Source organism: Mus caroli, unplaced genomic scaffold (assembly GCF_978045245.1).
Source record: "Mus caroli unplaced genomic scaffold, Mus_caroli_1 scaffold_19, whole genome shotgun sequence".
Taxonomy (NCBI): Eukaryota; Metazoa; Chordata; class Mammalia; order Rodentia; family Muridae; genus Mus; species Mus caroli.
In genome coordinates this window covers 45208444-45228164 of record NW_028227274.1, presented here as the reverse complement: position 1 = coordinate 45228164, position 19721 = coordinate 45208444, and the positions used below count along the sequence as shown (strand labels likewise).

Here is a 19721-nt window from a genome sequence, read left to right as displayed (position 1 = left end):
ATCTGTTGGTTGTAATAAGTTAAGAGCCAATCAGACATACTCAAATTCCATACTTGGCTAATTACAGAGTCTTGATCAAGTAACTTAACTCTAGAAGCCTCCAATTCCTTATCTGAAACCAGTAGATGTTCCTCAGAGGGCATTTGCAAGAATGCATTTGCAAGGTGCCTATGAATTACTTTGCATGCTAATCACTTTTAAAATATCAGTTTCCGTTACTATTGTCGGGGACCGGCGGTAATTCAGACCTGTTACTTCATTTAGGTCGATACTTTGGAAACTTTTGGGGATGAATTTAGCGGAATGGCCAGATGCCCTTATGATGCCAAACATGCCAACATCGCTCTGTTTGCAGGTAAATGACCTGATTTCTTCTCATTAAGTTGTTTTTGCATCTTACAGCCTATGGCTGAGAATTCGCTTGGAAGGAGTGGTAGAGTCACAGTTGTACTGACTCTCTGGTGAACACAGTAATTAAGAATGCCTCTTCCATTTGAAATTAGGAGGGGAAACTAAGTCGTTTTTCTTCTTCTTCTTTAAAGAGTCTCTGCGCCACCCCCACATGCTTTTGAGATTTCAGGAAAGTTTGATAGCACAGCACTGCATAAGTGAAAACAACTTTGGGCTCAGATACTGGAATACTTTATGTAGAACCACCAATGAGGATATAACACTGGCAGTGGGATTGACATTAGTTGGACTCTACAAGAGTAGTCTGCAGTGTGTCTCTCCTAGCCATTTCCCTATTCTCCATTACCTTCTTCGTGAGACAGCCGCTCTCAGCACCTCAGAGGCTTCTCATGGAGCAAAAGGGAGAGAGGTAAAAGGAAGTTTCTGGAATCTTCTCCCATAGCAGCACTTCTCAAATGCCATTGATTTGATTGGGCTACAAGCCTTTCTCTGACCAAACGGCCACAGTGTCTGAAAAGATGGTGATGATTGCCTAGGTGGGCCCAGGTTCCTGCTGAACAGGGTGTGAAGAGGTAGCTACTCAGCCATCATTTTCGAATTTAATGGGGTTTTTGTATATGAGTAGGCTTTAATTGGGAAGTGTATTTAGGAAATCATTGCCAGCTGTGCTTGTGGAAGCGATACAGAGAGAAGTGTTGATGTGGAGGGATCAATTGTTCCAGCATGCAGGCACGCCATTGGCTACCATTCCCACTGAGGCAGCAAACACCTGGCCTAGCTTAACTGGGAAGGGAACTTTTGGACATGTGTTTTCGCTACGTGTATATTTGTGCAGCACATGCATGCCTGGTGCCTTCAAAGACCTGAAAAGGGCATCAGACTCCTTGGGACTAGTGTTACAGATGGTTGTGAGCTACAATGTGGGTGCTGGGAATGAAAGTTGGGTCCTCTGAAGGACAGCCTATATTTTTCACCGCTGAGCGATCTCACTATCCCCACCTCAAATAAACTGTCTAAAATTCGAGTACACTCGATTTCTGTTCAGTTGACGCAGGTCTTCCATTTCTTAACCATCTCATTTGGTTTTTGTTGCAGATTATTTGCTAGTCTAAAAAAGAGCCAGAAGTTCAGAGACTCATTGTCAGTTTTCTTTACTGTCTTTCCTTTTGGACATGCCCAAAAGCAAACCTGTCTCCCCAAAGGGAGAATTTCTAAAGACGGGACGATTTGCATCCAGCTCTCTCCACCCCTTGATTCTTTGCTTTGGCCACTTGCATAGCACAGGGCTTCCATTTTGGGACTTTGGAAATCCAGAAGCAAAGGTCTGTCTGTTATTTAAGCTCGACTGGCAGGGCTTCATGAGTGACATGAGTGACATGACTGTGGGACTGTGGCTCTCAGGACTAAAGAAGTCATCTGGTTAACCATTTAGAGCCTTTGAACCCTCCCTCTTCCGTTCATCTCACACCAAATCAGTCCCAGCTCCAGCTCAGGTCATCCATATTTCTGAGTGAGATTAAAATCTGTGTTGATTAAAAGTCGCTTATTTCTCGGAGCTCCCTTCTAAGCCAGTTGACCACAGCTTGATGGCAGTTAGCAGCATCCCAGTGTCCTTGGCCTTGAGCTTGCAGTCAAGGTCCATCTAATCAAGTGAAGCAAATAGCATATTTCATTTGCCCTTTTCCCTCAGCTGCTGCAGCTGCCCCTGCTGCTTAGAAAAAAATTGCCCTGCAATTTAAAAACGAAAAATGTTTCAATTCTCATGATCCTAATTCAAAATAGTGAGGAACGGGGGCCACGCTTTTTCCTAACGACTCTTGGATTTTTCCCAGTTGTCCGATCTCATTTGCCTGATACGGGAAAGCAGACCAGGGGATGTCTCTACTGTCACTGGTCCCTGCCTTGCTCAGTACCCTGTTCAACTCTTTCCTTTTTCTTCTAAGATGGAAAACTCTACTCGGCTACAGTGACTGACTTTCTGGCCATTGATGCAGTCATTTACAGGAGCCTCGGAGACAGCCCTACCCTCAGGACTGTCAAGCACGATTCAAAGTGGTTGAAAGGTGAGCAGTTAAAAGAAGAAAGCGGGTAGGGGATACGGATCTCATAAGAGATGTAGAGTCTGGATGGACCAGACTGTAGATTCATTTTAGTAATGGATTCTGACAGTCAAAACCATGTAAATTGCATCTTTTGCCTCAACTGATTTATTTACCCCTCTTTCCCCCCTCCCATGGGCTTCTGGAACACCAATATAACTACCAGTGCTGCGACAATAGTCTACGCCGCATTCATCTTTCCCTGCCTCAAATTCATTTCAGAGTCCCCAATGAAACGAGCTGAACTATTCATGGAAAGGAAAGGGGGGGGATTGGAGGTGGTGGGGAACAGGAAAGGGGCTATTCACAGCCCTGAGTGAGCCAGCGTGATGGAGCAATGTGCAAAAACTCCTCTAGGCAATATGGACATTCCATTGTGGAAAATAAAACTACAGAGATTTGCAAAATGTACTTATTCTTCACTGCCGGTTTGCAAAGCTTGTGAAAGATGTAATTTGTAGGCTCAAGTGCCTTCTGAAATCACTAGCGCTTGCACTTCTGAAGTCATTAGAAATGGTTAGTGTTAACCACATGTCTAATAGCCCTACACTTCCAATTAATAACACGTCTTTGGCTACACTTGATTAAAATTCCCTTAACACTATGTGACATATCTCCAATTAAAGTGCCCGTTTGTCTGCAGAGCCGTACTTTGTCCAAGCCGTGGATTACGGGGACTATATCTACTTCTTCTTCAGAGAAATTGCAGTAGAATACAACACTATGGGGAAGGTAAGATGGGAGACTATCCCTGGCTCTATTGGTGACATTTTCAGAAACCTACTTTTGAACCAGCGTTGCTGTAAGTGACCTGGAAATGCAAATTGAACCCGATGACAACAGGGATGGCCAGAAGTGACAGACTAAACTGTCTGGAAACCTGATCCACTTTTTCAGAGCAGTAACAAATTACAGGGAACCTCTTGAATAATCTCTACTGAAGATCTAACCAACAGATGTTTGGTTACTTTCCTACCGAATTCAAAGTGTTTTGAGATGTAGCTCCCAGGTATAATTTCTCCTCTTAATTGAGTTACTCCACAGAGACAATACATACCCAGTATCTTTAGGCAAACTGAGTCTTAGTTTTATTGCAGAAAGAAAGAGAGCAGTTACAGGATGTTTATTTCAGTTTATTTTATTTTATTTTATTACCAGACATCTGATCAAGGTCACTAAGTTAGAGGGCACAAATAAAATACCAGGGTGACTTGCATGGTAGAGGGACTCACACTCCAAGTATGAGATTTCAGGCCCCAGAGGCAGCCAGTAGGATGGCAGAGATGGTGCATACAAAGTGTGCTTTTGTCTGAGGAAATAAAAGCTAAGCAGTCTGTATGGAAATGAGTTTATGTGGCTGGGAGCTGATCCCCTGAAGGATTTATGGCTCTGTATTAAATGCCACTGCCTTATCTTTTAAAACATTCTGTTTCTCTGCTGAGTTTTTTTTTTTTTCCTTTTTCTTTTTCTTCTTCTGTTCCTGATTTTAGAAACGCAATATTAAATTAAACACCTTGTTGTTCTGATTGCGTCGTTAAGCAGAGGCAACTTCTTCTAAGGTCTTCCGCATTTCAGAAGGAAATGACTGCCTTACCCTGTCCGCTTCTTCCCCCCCCCCCCCCCCCCCCCCCGCAGGTTGTTTTCCCTAGGGTGGCTCAGGTCTGTAAGAATGACATGGGAGGGTCTCAGAGAGTCCTGGAGAAGCAGTGGACATCTTTCCTGAAGGCTCGCCTGAACTGCTCGGTGCCTGGAGACTCTCATTTTTATTTCAATATACTCCAGGCAGTTACAGATGTGATTCGCATTAATGGCCGTGATGTTGTCTTGGCAACCTTTTCCACACCTTATAACAGGTAACCATGCCCTGGCTGTGTGGGTCTTCCCAGCTCCTTTTCCCAGGGGGTAGGGGTGGGGGGAGGTTTGTGACTGACAGAAAAGCAGCTGTCACTATTCGTAGATAAAAAGCACTTTGCTCTGAGTTTTCATCCATGAACTAATTAGAATTTATAAGCATTATTAAATTAAGGTTTTAGGGAGATTAAGTTATAACACTATCTTCCATTTATATGAGTGACGTCTAAATACTTTCTATGGGATTCCTTTCCCGTAAAGCAAATTTTATTGTCCTCTTTTTACACATTAAAAAATTGATTAGCCGGGCGTGGTGGCGCACGCCTTTAATCCCAGCACTCGGGAGGCAGAGGCAGGCGGATTTCTGAGTTCGAGGCCAGCCTGGTCTACAAAGTGAGTTCCAGGACAGCCAGAGCTACACAGAGAAACCCTGTCTCGAAAAACCAAAAAAAAAAAAAAAAAAAAAATTGATTAAAACATTCCTTTGCCTGGACCAGGTAGTCAGTGTTAGAAGGCACAGGTTTTGAAATTAAGAGTTTTTCTCTGATCTCTTATAGGTCATGTGACATTCCTGTTTCACTTGGGGTGTGTGTGTGTGTGTGTGTGTGTGTGTGTGTGTGTGAAGATTGGGCATTAATTAAAATGCTACAGTGAGGTATTTGGAGCAAGGTGCCAAGGGTTCCACCTAAGTGTCTAGTTGTCATCCAAATTGAGGTTTTAAATCTCAGTGACGTCAGGAAGTTGGTTCATGGCTCAGATCCCAACCCCAGCACAATTGCCTCCACAAGAGTCTGGTGAGGGTTCCTAGGACCTAGAAATGCTGTCTATAACTTCATTTGTATTTTTGCATTTAGTTCATCAGAAAATGTAGTCAATTAAATGAGGCATTAATAATTGTGTGCCCCCCCCCAAAAAAAAATCGCCAGGTGTGGTGGCACGCAAAGGGAGTGGTGGCGCACAACTTTAATCCCCAGCACTCAGGAGGCAGAGGCAGGTGGATTTCTGAGTTCGAGGCCAGCCTGGCCTGCAAAGGGAGTTCCAGGACAGCCAGAGAGCTATACAGAGAATCCCTGTTTTGAACCCCCCCCCCCAAAATAAAATTGTCCCCAAAGTAGTGAATATGCATAGACATGACAGAGAAACCCCTAGTGTTAAGAGTCTTTTTCTGGTATCCAGGTCTCTATAAAGCCTAATGTTTCAAACTCTCGCTGCTGTTATGTGAAATGAGCAGAGCTCTGGGTTGTAACTCCTGGCCATGAGTTCTAAATGCATGCACCATGCCCTCCTGTCTGTGTAGGGATTTAGAGGTTCTAGATGGAATGTCCTCTTCTAGGAGCACACTTCAGATTATCCTTTTTACAAGAACTTTCATGAACTTCGTGAGTGCCAAAAATGAAACTGAGGCAGTAAAAATGATACGACTGGAGGACAGCATCTCAAAAGTCATGCCTAGGAATTGGGTAGAGCCCTGAGCAGAGCAAGTTGAGGGATGAACTCACACTCCTCAGTTAGAGGGAGGGCAAAGGTTAAGCTTGTCTCACTGAAGATAAATGAAAGCAAAAGCTTATATTGCAGCAAGAAGTATTCGATCAGATTTAGGTATGTTTTAATCATCTATAGGGATTTTTAGACTTGAGGATGCGAAAGATATAAAATATCTCAAGGCTTGCATATTCAAATTTAAGGTCCTATCTATCTAGGATTCTTGGAAAACATAGTGCTTTGAAATATAGGAATGCAAGGGTTAGTGGAATTTAAGACTACATATCTAGTTCAGGTATTTGTTTTAGTAAAAGTGTGGGTTACTTTGTGATTATAATACCGCAGTGAGTTTTTGTGTATTATAGATAATTTGTTTTCTTGAATGGCCCTACAATTATCTTATTATGCTTATGTGGTCTCAGAAATATTATTTGTTCAATGAGATCAGACATATGTCTTTAAGACTTGGTTATGCCAGATTGCTGTCAATCCTTGAGCGGTGCCTCTTTACCTGGGCAAAAAGAGCAAGCACTTGTTCTAGCACACCAGCCCATCATGGTCTGGCTCCCTTTCAGCCTGTTTCTTCCTGGTTTTCGGTCATACACTCCATACCACCAGCTTACCAGACCTAAGGTCTGGTTTTCTGGACTGGGTCTTTTTCTCTGTAAGATCCTCCAACCTGACCAATGTCTGTCCATTAAAATCTGGTGGCGGGATCTTATGTCATAAAACCTCATGCACAGTTCTCACTGCACAGTTCTCACTGGCTTGCTCTGAATTTGCTTATAGTTGTCTCCATCGTAACCAGTGATCTAGCTACTGAAGCAGGCTCATAATTCTCCCCTCCCCCCACAACAAAGGAGTTCAAGCAGTAATGAAGAACGGTGGGCTTTCTCCCCTTGCCTTGAGTTTACTGCAACCAGCCAATTTTTTTTAAGACTGTTGATGCACATTTGATTGGCAGATACATTCTCTTTACACATTATGATCCCTTCGTTTGTAGTGGTCAGGGTACTTGACTTGAAATTCTACCTGTCTGTAATAAGAGTTTCTCCAGAGTATGTTTCCTAAAAGAATGTATCCTAGTTCCCTGAGTCACACCTTGTGTGAAATGTCCTTTGCAGCATCCCAGGTTCTGCAGTCTGTGCCTATGACATGCTTGACATTGCTAATGTTTTTACTGGGAGATTCAAGGAACAGAAATCACCTGACTCTACCTGGACACCAGTTCCAGACGAACGAGTCCCTAAGCCCAGGTACGTGCATATGTTTATTTATTCTGCTATTTTCTAACTCAGAGATGATGAAACTGGCATCTCTGAAAGTGAGCATCCTGTTGACCACATATGAATGGCGGCTTCCATCATGAGCCAGGTAGACAGAGGTCCGAGAATAGCAGAAAGACCCTCGTGATCATTTGTATTCACCTTATCAGAACCCAGAGTTATCTTTAGTTCCTACAGACCATGACTTTAGTCTTCTGGTTAATATTTGTAAATGTGGTTGCCCACTATAATAACAGGTGATAGGAGCCATCTGCTCTGCTCCTATTGATGTATAGGTAGAGAATGAAGGACCAGAAAGTAAACTGTATTATGCAAATTTATTTAACTAGAGAGATACTTCTGTTGTGCTTCCCTCTGGTTTTTATATAAACTCTTATCTTTAATTCCAATAAAATGTGAAATATAAATGACATTCCATGGATATTTGGGTACAAGTGAGATCAGAGTTGAGTCCAGGGCTCTGGGTCAAGGACAAGAATTATATAGTTGGTACAGTGGGCTGCTTTTCTGCACTCACCTGCAGTATAGTGCTAGCCTATTTTAAGCTGTGCCCTAGACTCTCTCACAAAGAAACCCATGACCCAGCAACACTGCAGAAATGTCTTGGTCCTGTAAAATCTCTTCATATGCTCCCATGTAATAGCGAACTCTGGAAGAACAGTTCTCCCATCCTGTCCCTGTGTTTTCCAATTCTGTAGCACATCCTTCATACATCCACCTTTGTGGTCTCAGTTACATGGAAATTTCTCCGTTGAGTTTACGTGGTGCTGGAAGCAATCCTAATGTCTTCCTGGGTGCTTTGCTTTCCAATGTTCTCCTTTAGCTTCCTATCCTACTTCTCCTGAAATACCTACATGTACATTTAATTGAACAATTTAGATATTAGAAACCAAGGAAGGCCAACTGGCCAACCCTTTATTATCAACTGACTTTACTGGTGTATTCATTCTCTGTTCAAAGCAGACTCGATGTCAAAGGTAAACCCAGATAAATTACCCACATGCTTCCATATGCTTATTTTACCCTCTTGCAAATATTAGGCTGATTTGAAAGGGCTGGCTATAGCTACATGGTATAGGGAGAGATTGTATTGTAAGGGCCCAACTTTTCCTCTCTAGCACCAGCAGGTAGCTGGGCATCCAGACCACGGTCTCTAGTATTCTCTGATCTGACTTTGCTGAGATTTTCATGTAACCCTTTCAACGACAAAATTTCCTGCAAAAGTTCACTTTTGCAATCTTTGCTCAGTTGCAAGGAATTGGTCCTTTCTGAAAGAATCTTCAGTGTAACTGTCTTTTCATAATTTCCAAAACCTCATAAAAGTCAGAAACAAAAAAATGAAAAGTGAACTTATATACCCCGAGAGCATGTAAGATTGAATCCTGCTGGTGTGTATCCCGGTGACTGAAAATCAGTGTTCTGTGCTTATAAGAGTATTTAGCACAATCCCCTCCTTTGTAGAACATCTACCTCTAGAATAGAGGGTCTCCAACTGTAGGTCACTACCCAAAAATAGGACCATCCATTGGAAGACACAGATGTTTATATTAAGATTCCTACCAGTAGCAAAGTTACAATTATGAAGTAGCAACAAAATAATTTTATGTTTGTGTGTGGGGGGGGGTCACAATAACATAAAGAACTCTATTAAAGGGTCACAGCATTAGGAGGGTTGAGAACCACGGCTCTCAGACCTCTAACAAGATACCCTAGTTTGCTTTCCGTTGTTGTGATAAGCACCAAGACAAAAAAGCAACTTACGGAGAATTTATTACAGTTTATCATCAGGAGAAGCCAAGGTGGGAACTTGACCCAGAAACCACAAGGCACACTGCTTCCTGGCTTCCCTCTTCTAGGTCGCTTCCTCTAGCTTGCTCAGCCACCTCTCTTGTACACCCCAGGCTCACTTTCCAGGAGGTGGTACCACCCACAGTGGGCAGGGCCTTCTTACATCAATTAACCGTTAAGAACATGGCTCATAGACAAGCCTGTGTGTTAGAGGTATGTCTAGGTTTGTGTCAAGTTGACAGATAGTAACGCATCCCTGAGAGGCGTGTCCCCACACACTCACTCATTTCCAGTTCCATCTCTGTTCACTGGGGTTTGTTTGCACATCTGGAAGGACGCCAAGTTGCCTGGAGATGCAACTGAGCTGTTCTGGCTAAGGCTCCCTCATGGAATGAGGAGGCGGTCCAGAGGAAATCTCAGCATGTTGTACTTGGTGGCATTCTGCATTGTTCAACATCCTCTTCTTGTGCCGGTGGTACAGTCTCCTTCGTGCCAGATGCTTAGAGAAGCAGTTAATTCAAAGAGTTTGCCAGAAGGCATGAACAACTCTATCCCCTCCACCCCTTGTTTCCTTTTAGGCCAGGCTGTTGTGCTGGATCATCCTCTTTAGAAAAATATGCAACCTCCAATGAGTTTCCCGATGATACCCTGAACTTCATTAAGACGCATCCACTCATGGACGAGGCAGTGCCTTCCATCATCAACAGACCTTGGTTCCTGAGAACAATGGTCAGGTGAGAGTGTCAAACAAACTGCATCCAAAGTGGATTTCCTTGACTTTATCTTGTGTTCACAGATTCTGTCAGTGGATGGTGCTTTGAAATGCCACAAACATCTTCTGCTCTCCTGGGCATGGATTCAGCTAGGAAATGTTGACAGGCTGGGTCGATGCCACCAACTCCCCATTGCCACATTCTCAGTGAGAAGAGTGCCAGTATTTTCAGGCTAGTTCTACACATGCCAGCAATTAGAAGATAGAAAAAAAATATTTCCTTTCAGATTAGCTCATTAATCCATTCTGCGCGTTACAAGGGAGTCCTGAAGCAGGACCCGTCGGAAGTGCTTACCTGTTTGGGGTTTACACATGACTACGTTGCTGGTGTGAAGGGACACAGCATTTGTAGTGGCATGCCAACATGAAGGAGTTATGCTTTGGTATTTTTTTACCTGAAGTGATGCCAACGTAGAAGCAGTGGCCGACTGCGGAGATCTCTGACAGCATTAAACATCCTTTGTGATTGTAGGTCATTTTCAAAGAAGATGATGTTTTTTTTCTAAACAGTGGCAGTTGATAACACAAAATGATTTTTATGCCCTGGCCTTACTGAACATATCATGAACTCTCTTGACCATAACCTAGAAACCATGCTCTATTACCTGTGGGAAGGCTGGTGTTCTCTAGATCCTGTCTTGGTACTTAGAGCAAATAGGTATCCATCAAAGGTGGAACAGACATAAAGTTCCATAGAAAGAGGGTGTTCACTAGGCCTTACTTACTTACCACTCTGGCCCCTTCACAGATATGGTTTGGCTTGCATGCCCTGATTTTAGTACTGCTCTGAGCCCTCCACTTTTAGGGCCCCCTTTTACCCCTTTGTGTACAACCTGAAAGTTTTCTAAACTTGTTGACAGAGGTTTTGTGCCTCCTAGGAAAAAAGTGAAGGATGGTGTCCACTGTTTTCCTTTCCAACGTTAAAAAGAAATGCTAAGTATATTCCCTTCCTACGTCTGCTCTCTCCATTGAAACCATCAGTCTTTCCTTATTGCTCATGGAAGGGATCATTGCTGAGTGGTTTCATATGGTTATGGATATTTATTTATTATAGAACTTGGCCTCTGTACACATACTTCCTTCTCCCGTTGGAGAAGTTGGAGTCGTCATACTAATGTTCTGCATATGAAAATAAGGGACCAGACCAGCTTGAGAGCATTACTTACATGCATATTTTTTTTTCATGACATTGTTACTAGAAAGCCGTGCCACACTTGTTTGAAGTGGAAAGAGACCCTTTAATGATAGACTTACAAAGAGATTTTTGTTTTTCAAATGTGATCCTCTCATTTTTAGATACCGCCTGACCAAAATTGCAGTAGACAGCGCTGCCGGGCCATATCAGAATCACACTGTGGTTTTCCTGGGATCAGAAAAGGGAATCATCCTGAAGTTCTTGGCCAGGATAGGAAGCAGTGGTTTCCTAAATGGCAGCCTTTTCCTGGAGGAGATGAATGTTTACAACCCAGAAAAGTGAGTGGAACGTTGCGTCCTTTCTTGGTAACTATTTGTTGTTACTCTACTGCGACCTCTCCCATTCATGGAAAATCTTGGCAGACAAGTTGTGTGATCACACCGTTTCTAAAAAAAATTCTGAGCATATAAAAAGCATTGTTTTTTTTTTCCTTGCCAATAATGTATGGCCCTATAGCTGCTCATATAGGGTGTCCACATAAGGTCTGTAAAACTTCAGTTATATCAGCCCAGGAAGTCAGCATATCAGTCCAGAAGTGGGGGATGAGGGTAATGGCAGGGGAAAAAAAAACTTTTCCAAAGAACCTACTAATGGTCTCCTCCTACCTCATCAAACTAGGTGCAGCTATGATGGTGTAGAAGACAAAAGGATCATGGGCATGCAGCTCGACAGAGCGAGTGGCTCACTCTATGTTGCATTCTCTACTTGTGTGATCAAGGTGCCTCTCGGCCGCTGTGAGCGACATGGGAAGTGTAAAAAGTATGTATTCTTTTGCCTTACTGACATTTCGAAAATCCATTAGCAGATAGAAAGCAGTCCTGGTTAGCTGACAGTCATCCTTCTTCTACAGAACCTGCATCGCCTCCCGAGACCCGTATTGTGGGTGGGTAAGGGAAAGTGGTTCCTGTGCCCATCTGTTACCCCTTAGCAGGTAAGGAGCCTGAGGTGTGGGAGGGCAAAGCTCCTGGGTCACATCTTCATGCTAGATGTAGGCTTGCCTGTGTTCCCTCAAACCATCTGAACTCATTTCTCTGTGTGAGAAAATTTCAGCCACGGAAGTGCCAGGTGCCTCCTCCAGCCGTAACTCAGTTCATAGACTCTGCCTCACACCTGGCAGGGTCCATGGAATAATCGCCCTCAGACTGGTTAAGACCACAGAGAGGAAACACAGTAGGCTTCAAAAGGATTCCCTAGAAAGTGGGACATGAAGATACCCGCCTTGAACATCACAGTTTGAGGATAGCAGAGAAAGAAGCCACGGGGAACCAATTAGATTAGTAGATGGTTTGTCCAGCCACAACAAAACGAGTTTGCTAATTAACCAACCATATGAGCCCGAGAAGAAACAGAGCATTTGTTAACCCATGTGATCCTGTTTCAAGCATGGTGTTCATATCCAATAAAGCTTTCTCCCATGCTGAACAAACCCCGACCTTACTGCTCATCCGGCACACAATCAATGTTTGGCAATTTCCCAAAGGGTCCCCTAGATCAAGCCCCTCTGTTCGGCCCTGTGAATTTTTCTTTTTCACTTCAGAGGATGTGAAATCTAAAATAACATTTGGAAAAAATATTCAAAGCGCGTCTCTGAGTGATTGTGCATAATGCCAGTGAGGTGTCCAGGGTTCTCCTTCCACAAAGGAGCTTCCCCAGTTCCATCTGTAAAACAGAACTAGTTTCCTATGCTGGGAGCATCTTTCCTGCTTTTAAAATAGCTAGACAACTAGAGAGAGACGATTTAGTGACGACCACCCACATCATTTGAGAAATATTCTCTTGAACAGAGCTAATGACAACTGTAAAATATGGCCTGGAAATCTGAGCGTTGCAAAGATGGCCCACTCTGTGTTAACAGCTGTGGCTTTGCAGGTAGCTCTGTTGACTTTTGATAGAGTTGGAGCCTTATATCTTTTCATGAAATTTCTTGGGGTGGAGGAGAAAGAATCAGTCAGAGGGGGAGCTGAGGAGGGGCTCATCATTTGTCAACAAGTGGGTAAAGATAACAAGACTTTCATAAGCTGTTTTGGAGTTACTATCGAAACTCTCAGAGGCTCCCTCTGAGCCCTGCATTTATATTTCAATGCCACAGGCACTGTTCAACACATGCGTAGCTCTGCTGGCCTAGTGGGCTTTGGGAATGGATGGATACTGGCTCTCATTACAAGGAATCTGTATCCTTAGAGAATGAAATTAATTTTCATTACAGCCCAAGACATTAGAGGCTAAACATGGATTATTAGATCAAGGTGCGCCTTTCAAAGCAGTTTCTTACGTGGTTCATGATAGACTGGGAGCCAGCCACAAATCAGAATTTTCAATTACATTTTAGAATCCTAAGCAGAGTGGACAAATTGGGGTGTGCTTGTTTTTAAAAATTAGGGTGAGTGGTGGTGACCTATAAGATGGAGGAGGAAGAGAAGAGAGTTGAGGATTGGGCAGGGAGAACACAAGATCCTTGCCAGAGTCCGCCCACTCAGAGGCTGCACATGCTCACTGGCCAGTTTTACCTTTAAACACTTGGTTATATGTGCTTTGTAGGCAAAGAGATATTGGGAGGGAAAGGGCCTGGGAAAGAAAGCAGAAAAGAATAGACATTTTCATCCAAACTTCCCTTATTGCTTATACGAGGAGTGAGCTTTAGCATGAGAACTTTTTAAATGTTTAAGTAACGCTCAAGGAACCAGAGTAAGGACAGCATAAGAGTAGCTCACAAGCCAGCTAACTTCCTGATTCTGCTCTGAGCTCGCTCACTGCTCTCATAGCTAGTTTCTCCTCAGAGTCTCCCATCAAACTCATTGCTATAAGCTTCCGCTGAGAGCTCTTTCTCTCTTATACCCACCACTCAGCTTAGCTAAAGGGTCACTTGTTTAATGAAACCAAAGGCTCACTCAATGGCACTGAATTTTTTTCTCTTTCCTTGTCCTCTCCCCTTTTTAAAGACTGACGTTTGAGCAGGACATTGAGCGTGGCAATACGGACGGCCTAGGAGACTGTCACAGTAAGTATAGTTTCTAAATCTGTGCCTGCCTGTGGATAAAGATGCTCTTCTCAAATGGTCTCGAACACTGGTGGTGACCCTTTGTGGTCACCTAAGGACCTCAGAAAACACATATTTACATTATCATTCAGAACAGTAGCAAAATTACAGGTGAAGTAGCAACAAAAATAACTTTATGGTTGGGGGTCACCACAACATGAGGAACTGAATTAAAGGTTCATAGCCTACTCGGGGTGGTCTTGAAGCATCAGATCTGTGTAAACCAACGCTGCTGAGTCTGGATATAACAAAGAGAGAATGGTGTGTGTGGAGGGCAGCACTGCCAGAGTTAACTGCTGTGAATGCAGGCACCTCTCCCATCATTCTAATGCTGTGGAGTCAATGCATGCGAGGGGTATTAATTATAGCGAAGCAGTAAGTTATGTCACTGTTTCCATTACAAGAATGACAGTCTCGTTGCTTCTCATAATGTGCTATTACACTACATTTTAGCCAAACAATCAAAAGTTTAATCATTGTGCTCTGGCTTTTTAATTGAGTGGGGCTGTTTTAGTGTTCTTGACCATATTTACCAATGAAAGTAATTATTTTTCAAAATGAGACCATTTGAGATAGGAACAAACTTAAAAAATAAGACAGGTGCACAAAGCGATTCTAAATGACCCCTTTGCAGAAATTAACCAAGTGCCATTCTCAGAGTTCATATCACACACAATTAAGTGGCACCACTGTACTTAGAACTTTTTAGAGACATTCAGGACTCTCTTCTGAGCTGATCAATATCAGGAACTGCCTGAAAAAGCTTTAGAGTTGAGAACTTGAATAATAGTGTTATGTTCTTAGAAAACAATGTTCAGTTTATGACTTTATAAAAAACGAGCATTTAGAATATCTAACACAATCTCTAAGCACTTGAGTTGAAAGAAAGACATTTAGGAATCAAGTAAGACAGATCTGAGGCTCTGAGAATATGGCTGTGGGCTTCTCAAAGGAGACTCACCTGGTGTGTAAATTTTTTTAATCTTCTGTGTATGGAAATTCATAAAATTTGCATTCAAAATGGTACTGCAAGACAGCTCTTAAGGGAACAAAATTGGGTGACTCTATAATAAGATCATAGATGCAATTCTAAGTCTTTAAGTGGTAAGAACTGAGATTTCAGACCAGGCTGTAATCTGACTTTCTATCATATGCCTTTGCAAGAGATACAGAACAATCAAGTAAAGAGGGTAACTATCAGAAACTTCTTGACTCAGACATAAGTTGGCTTACTAATAAAATATACGACCAACATTTTCCTTTATCACATCTTCACATGAAATATTTACACATCAATCCTGGTGTAGGAGATGTGTCATCAGCAAAATGGCTGTGCTGTGTGTGTGTGACTATTCATCTGCATCAGTAAAACAATTTCAAGTTCCATCATGGCGGGTCTTAATTATCTTGTGCCTTGTAGTCTCAGTTTTGGAGAAACAGGTGTGTTGAGGGGTGAGGGGCTGTTATAGATGTTTAATTAAATTCAGAAAGCACTGTCATTTCATTTTTGTGGTCTGGTGGTATGAGTGCCTGTAAATAGGAACATGGACTTGGCTTAAATCAGGAAATGAACAGAAAAGATGCTGAGGGAGTGCTACTGTGTGTTTAAGTGTCTGTACACACCTGTGTTTTGAGGCAGAGGAGCCTAAGAGAACAAATGTATATCAAGTAGAAGGTTCCAATCTAGTGATTTAGTCCTTATGCCCAGGGTCAACAGTAAAAGCCTGTTTTTCTCCTGTTCCATTCTGGAATCCCCACTCAGGACAGAAGGTGGGACTATGCCTCTCTGCCTGTCCCATCCTGAGAGCTTCTCCTGTTGTCATGCTCCCACTAGAACAGAAACTACTTCGATATGTGTCAGTATTCAGGGGCGATCCTTACAGAATTGCTTCACTAACAGGATTTTTAGGAAAGTCAAAGAGAGCCAGTGTTTGGTGAACCAATGATGTAACATAGATATCAGCACACAAACCTACATATGTGGTTTCCCAAGTATGGGGGCGGGGGTGTTCAACTTCCAAACTCAAACTCCCCGCTGAGTTCAGAACAGTATGGCTTATGACACTGGACAGTTCTCTCAGTTCATCCATAAGGATGAAACTGGATAGAACATGAAGAAAAGTTCTTATTTACAGCTGTGGCTTGGTTACTTTATCCACAGCCATGCCGCAAGCTGTGCGTGGCTTCCTGACGCTCATAGAGTTGTTGCAATGACTACTTCCTCTGCTAACTCTTGGGGTTTCAGTGCCAGGTGGCAATGGCTTTGGAGAAAGTCATTGGTGGAAGAGCTCTGGAGATAGGAAATTGGATTGAGGAGGAAGCACCTTAGGTGACAAGCAGGAAGTGACAAAGGCCTCTGAGTGTTGGGCTCCCACGTTGAACCAGCTCTCATTGCTCATCGCTGCTCAGTGTGTAAGTCACACTAAGAGTGTGCAGCCAAGTAACCTCCTCCCCGCTTTTGTCTTTCAGATTCCTTCGTGGCACTGAATGGTAAGGACAATGTTACTGTCACAATTTCACGTTGATGGAACTCTACTGTACTAATCCACCTGAATAGTTTGACGTCTTAGGTTTCTTTTTAATTAATTTTTATCCTCATTTTTTATAGACATTTCAACTCCTCTACCAGATTATGAAATGTCTTTCAACAGAGTGTATGGTCAGTTTATTGCTCTATATGCATATATATATTAATACTTAAAGTTCCTCATCCTTTGGTAGTTTTTAGTTTTCATTCTTAATCATAGAACAGATTCTTTGTTACTTCAGGGCCCCAATTCACTAAACTTATTTTTAGATTTTATTATACTTTAAAAAGAAATACATTCTGCTTACATGAGACAGTTGATTAAGGAGACCAAGTCTTACATACTTAATCCATATAATGTGAAATATGCCAAAGTTCAAGTATTGGGTAAATCTATCTAATGAATTTTAGAAGGAGAAGAAATTTCTTCTTGAATATGCCTGCATAGAGAGAGATTTAGGATAAAAGAACAGTGCTTATAACAGCTAAACTGTAGCCCCTCAGCTGATAGGGAATACCAACTCCCTAATCCGGCCTGTCAGGATAACCTCTCCAACAGGGAAATTCCCATATAACAACACAGACACCAGGGTGTTATGAGGCAAGCATTTGCTGTGTAGCATGAAAATGGCCAAAAACATTCAAGTTCAGAAAGAATTTGAATATTTAAACATATTTCCAGTAAGACTTCTTCAGAATGTATGCAAGGAAGCATGAGGCAGTGAGTGTAATATCCAAACAGGATTTTGCCCATTGTTCTCCACCTGAAATACACAAGCACAGATCCAAGTTCAGGGGTTATCCTTACTTCCTCACGTACAAGCCAGAATGCAGCTGTTTTGGTTTTGGTTTTCCTAGCACTTCCAAACACCTATTCATTTAAAGGATTGAATGTATTTTTTAAAAAAAGAAAGAAAGAAAAAGAGAAAAAGCATGATATGAAACCATCTCTGTAGTATCAAAGTTAAGCTTTTGCCTTTTAATTTGGATGGTGAGTTCAGCCATTTATAGTTTTTTGTGTCCTAGATACACCACAAAGGAATGGTTTAAGAGGCAGTCTTTAAATGTAAGCCCAGGCAAAAATGGAGGAAAGACAGAAAGAAGAGAAAAACCACAAAATTTAGGAAACAAGCAATTCTTCAAGGTGGCTACAAATGTGCTCAATTGTTCTATGTAAAATTTCAGGCCCTAAGCCTGGTTAACATAAATTAACATAAAAGACTTATTGAAGTCTTCAAGACTGTCTTAAAACCCAGAGCTTTGCAATGCAGTTCCCCACCCAGCCCCGCCATGATTCAACACAGGGCAGAACAGACAAGTCTGCAGAATTCCTCCACCTTTGACATCTGCTCATCTATGATGCAAACAGGAATATTGAGCTGCGCAGACCAGGAGAGAATTGCTCAGAAGGCAAACATCATCTAACTTAACCTTAACCCTCAGGAAGGAAATCCACTTAGCACCTGGTCTTTTGCAACGTCAGACCTTGCAATCATGGCCTGTAACCGAATAATTCTTATCAGATGTTGAGAAATTCAGGCCTTGAAAGTGAACCAGCAGCCTTCCTTGCATCCATCAAATGTTCTAGACCAATTTGAACTCCCAGGGAATTCCTTGAACATATAATTAAACTCTGGGATGCCCTTTCTGGACAGAAATCACTCTGCAGGCACGTTTGGAGCCTTCATTTCCTCCTCAAAGAACAGGCATTTATTAATTTTTCCATACGTTAATGGGGATAGGTTAAAATGAAAACTTGAAAGGACAATGCCCAGTTCTTGTGAGCTCTTGATCTGAAGTTTCTGGAAGGAAATCGGAGAAGAACGGGGCTTCCCCTTTAGCTCATAACCCTGTCCACTGCAGGTAGGAACTATTCAGCCTGCAGTAGTTAGATGGCAAAAATTTACCATCAAAATCAGTGATGGGCTACCACAGAGGTCAGGAAATTACTAAAGAGCCATAGAAAGATACTTTCAAAGGAGGGAAAACATAGTACATTTTTTAAGGAGAAAAAAAGAGAGAGATGCTGTAGATAGTACTTATCTAGTACTTGGTATGAACAAATAAAATATTTAATTCATTGAGCATGTACTTCTTGAGTGGCTGCTGTGGGTCAGGCATGGTATGTGCAGGATTTGTATCCCCAGAGGGAGGACCAAATGGCTAAGTTTATGAGTGAATACAGATGAGGAACACAGTCCAGAAGGCACCTCTGTGTCTTCTGTATGTCCTGAGCTTCGCAGCTATTTTAGGCCCACAAAACAAACCACCAAAATGGAATTACCTTTTCTCAGAGAAAGACGTCATTTTAGTCTGGCACTGTGTTAAGCTTTGTGTTGGCTAAAGCTGTAGGCAGCACCAGTCACATCTACAAGAACGCCTTTTAGTGAATTGGGCCCTGATTGTTTTTCCTCTCTCTTCCTCTCTGTATTGAGTTAGTGTCTCTTATGTCTAATCGGCTACAATCATTGTTAACAGTAAGAATAGCGGGAAGGGTCTCTAACCTGTAGACTCACAGTGACTTGTAGATGTAGAGAAACCACACGATGCATGAAAATTAACTTTTTGAAAATATCTATAGTTTTTGGATCTGTGAAGACTATGATGGCATCCATTCCACTGATCAAAATGTGTTCCTATTAGACCGCATGATTGCAGCAAACCCATCAACATACAATACCATGTCCTCAAGCCATTGCCTATTTTCACGACATCCTTTTGGTTACAAAGTCTCATAGACAATGGCTACATATCGTAAAATCACATTGTGAGAAAGAATATCCGTGATTCCTAGCTGTCCAGTTTAAGGATGGAGTGTCAACAGACGCTTGCCTTGGGGGCTGCTGCTCTTCTGAACTCTCACCTGGTGGCTCAACACTTTGAGGCTCACGTATCCTGAAGCACAAGTTTAAAAGATTACAAAGCTTTTTTTTTCCTCCCTTTTCTGTTGAGTAAATCAGATGCATAGTTTCTCTACATTTACATATAGAAAATTGAGACATGGCGCGTATTAGACTAACCCTTCAGAGATAGGAGGAAGGCTGATTTCTCACATTTGTGGAAAACATTTTCCTACCTAACTACCATCTGGTCCACATTAATTTCCTCCTGTAGCCATAGCTTTCCGTCACCGATGCGTTTTCCATGTATCTGTAGCATATGGTCCAGGAAATCTTTCTACAGAAAACGTGTCCCTTAGGCATATATTTCCCCTAGATTACCATATTAAGAAATGTTCTCCCTAAACTACGCTTATGGCATTACCATAAAATT

General features: G+C 42.3%; 1 protein-coding gene across 3 annotated transcripts in view; it reads left to right on the top strand.

Annotated features, from left to right (window-relative positions):
- The window catches only part of Sema6a (semaphorin 6A), a 121698-nt gene that overhangs the window by 74082 nt on the left and 27895 nt on the right, over nt 1-19721 (top strand). For 2 of the 3 annotated variants that reach the window (XM_021150344.3, XM_021150342.3), the window contains exons 7-17: nt 265-355; nt 2355-2474; nt 3154-3242; nt 4146-4363; nt 6968-7099; nt 9496-9651; nt 10986-11162; nt 11503-11643; nt 11735-11815; nt 13824-13882; nt 16391-16411. In XM_021150344.3, the coding sequence (XP_021006003.1) occupies nt 265-355; nt 2355-2474; nt 3154-3242; nt 4146-4363; nt 6968-7099; nt 9496-9651; nt 10986-11162; nt 11503-11643; nt 11735-11815; nt 13824-13882; nt 16391-16411 (1285 nt within the window). Of the gene's footprint in view, nt 1-264; nt 356-2354; nt 2475-3153; nt 3243-4145; nt 4364-6967; nt 7100-9495; nt 9652-10985; nt 11163-11502; nt 11644-11734; nt 11816-13823; nt 13883-16390; nt 16412-16529; nt 16581-19721 lie in introns of all 3 variants that reach the window. The other variant, XM_021150341.3, reaches the window with a different exon arrangement.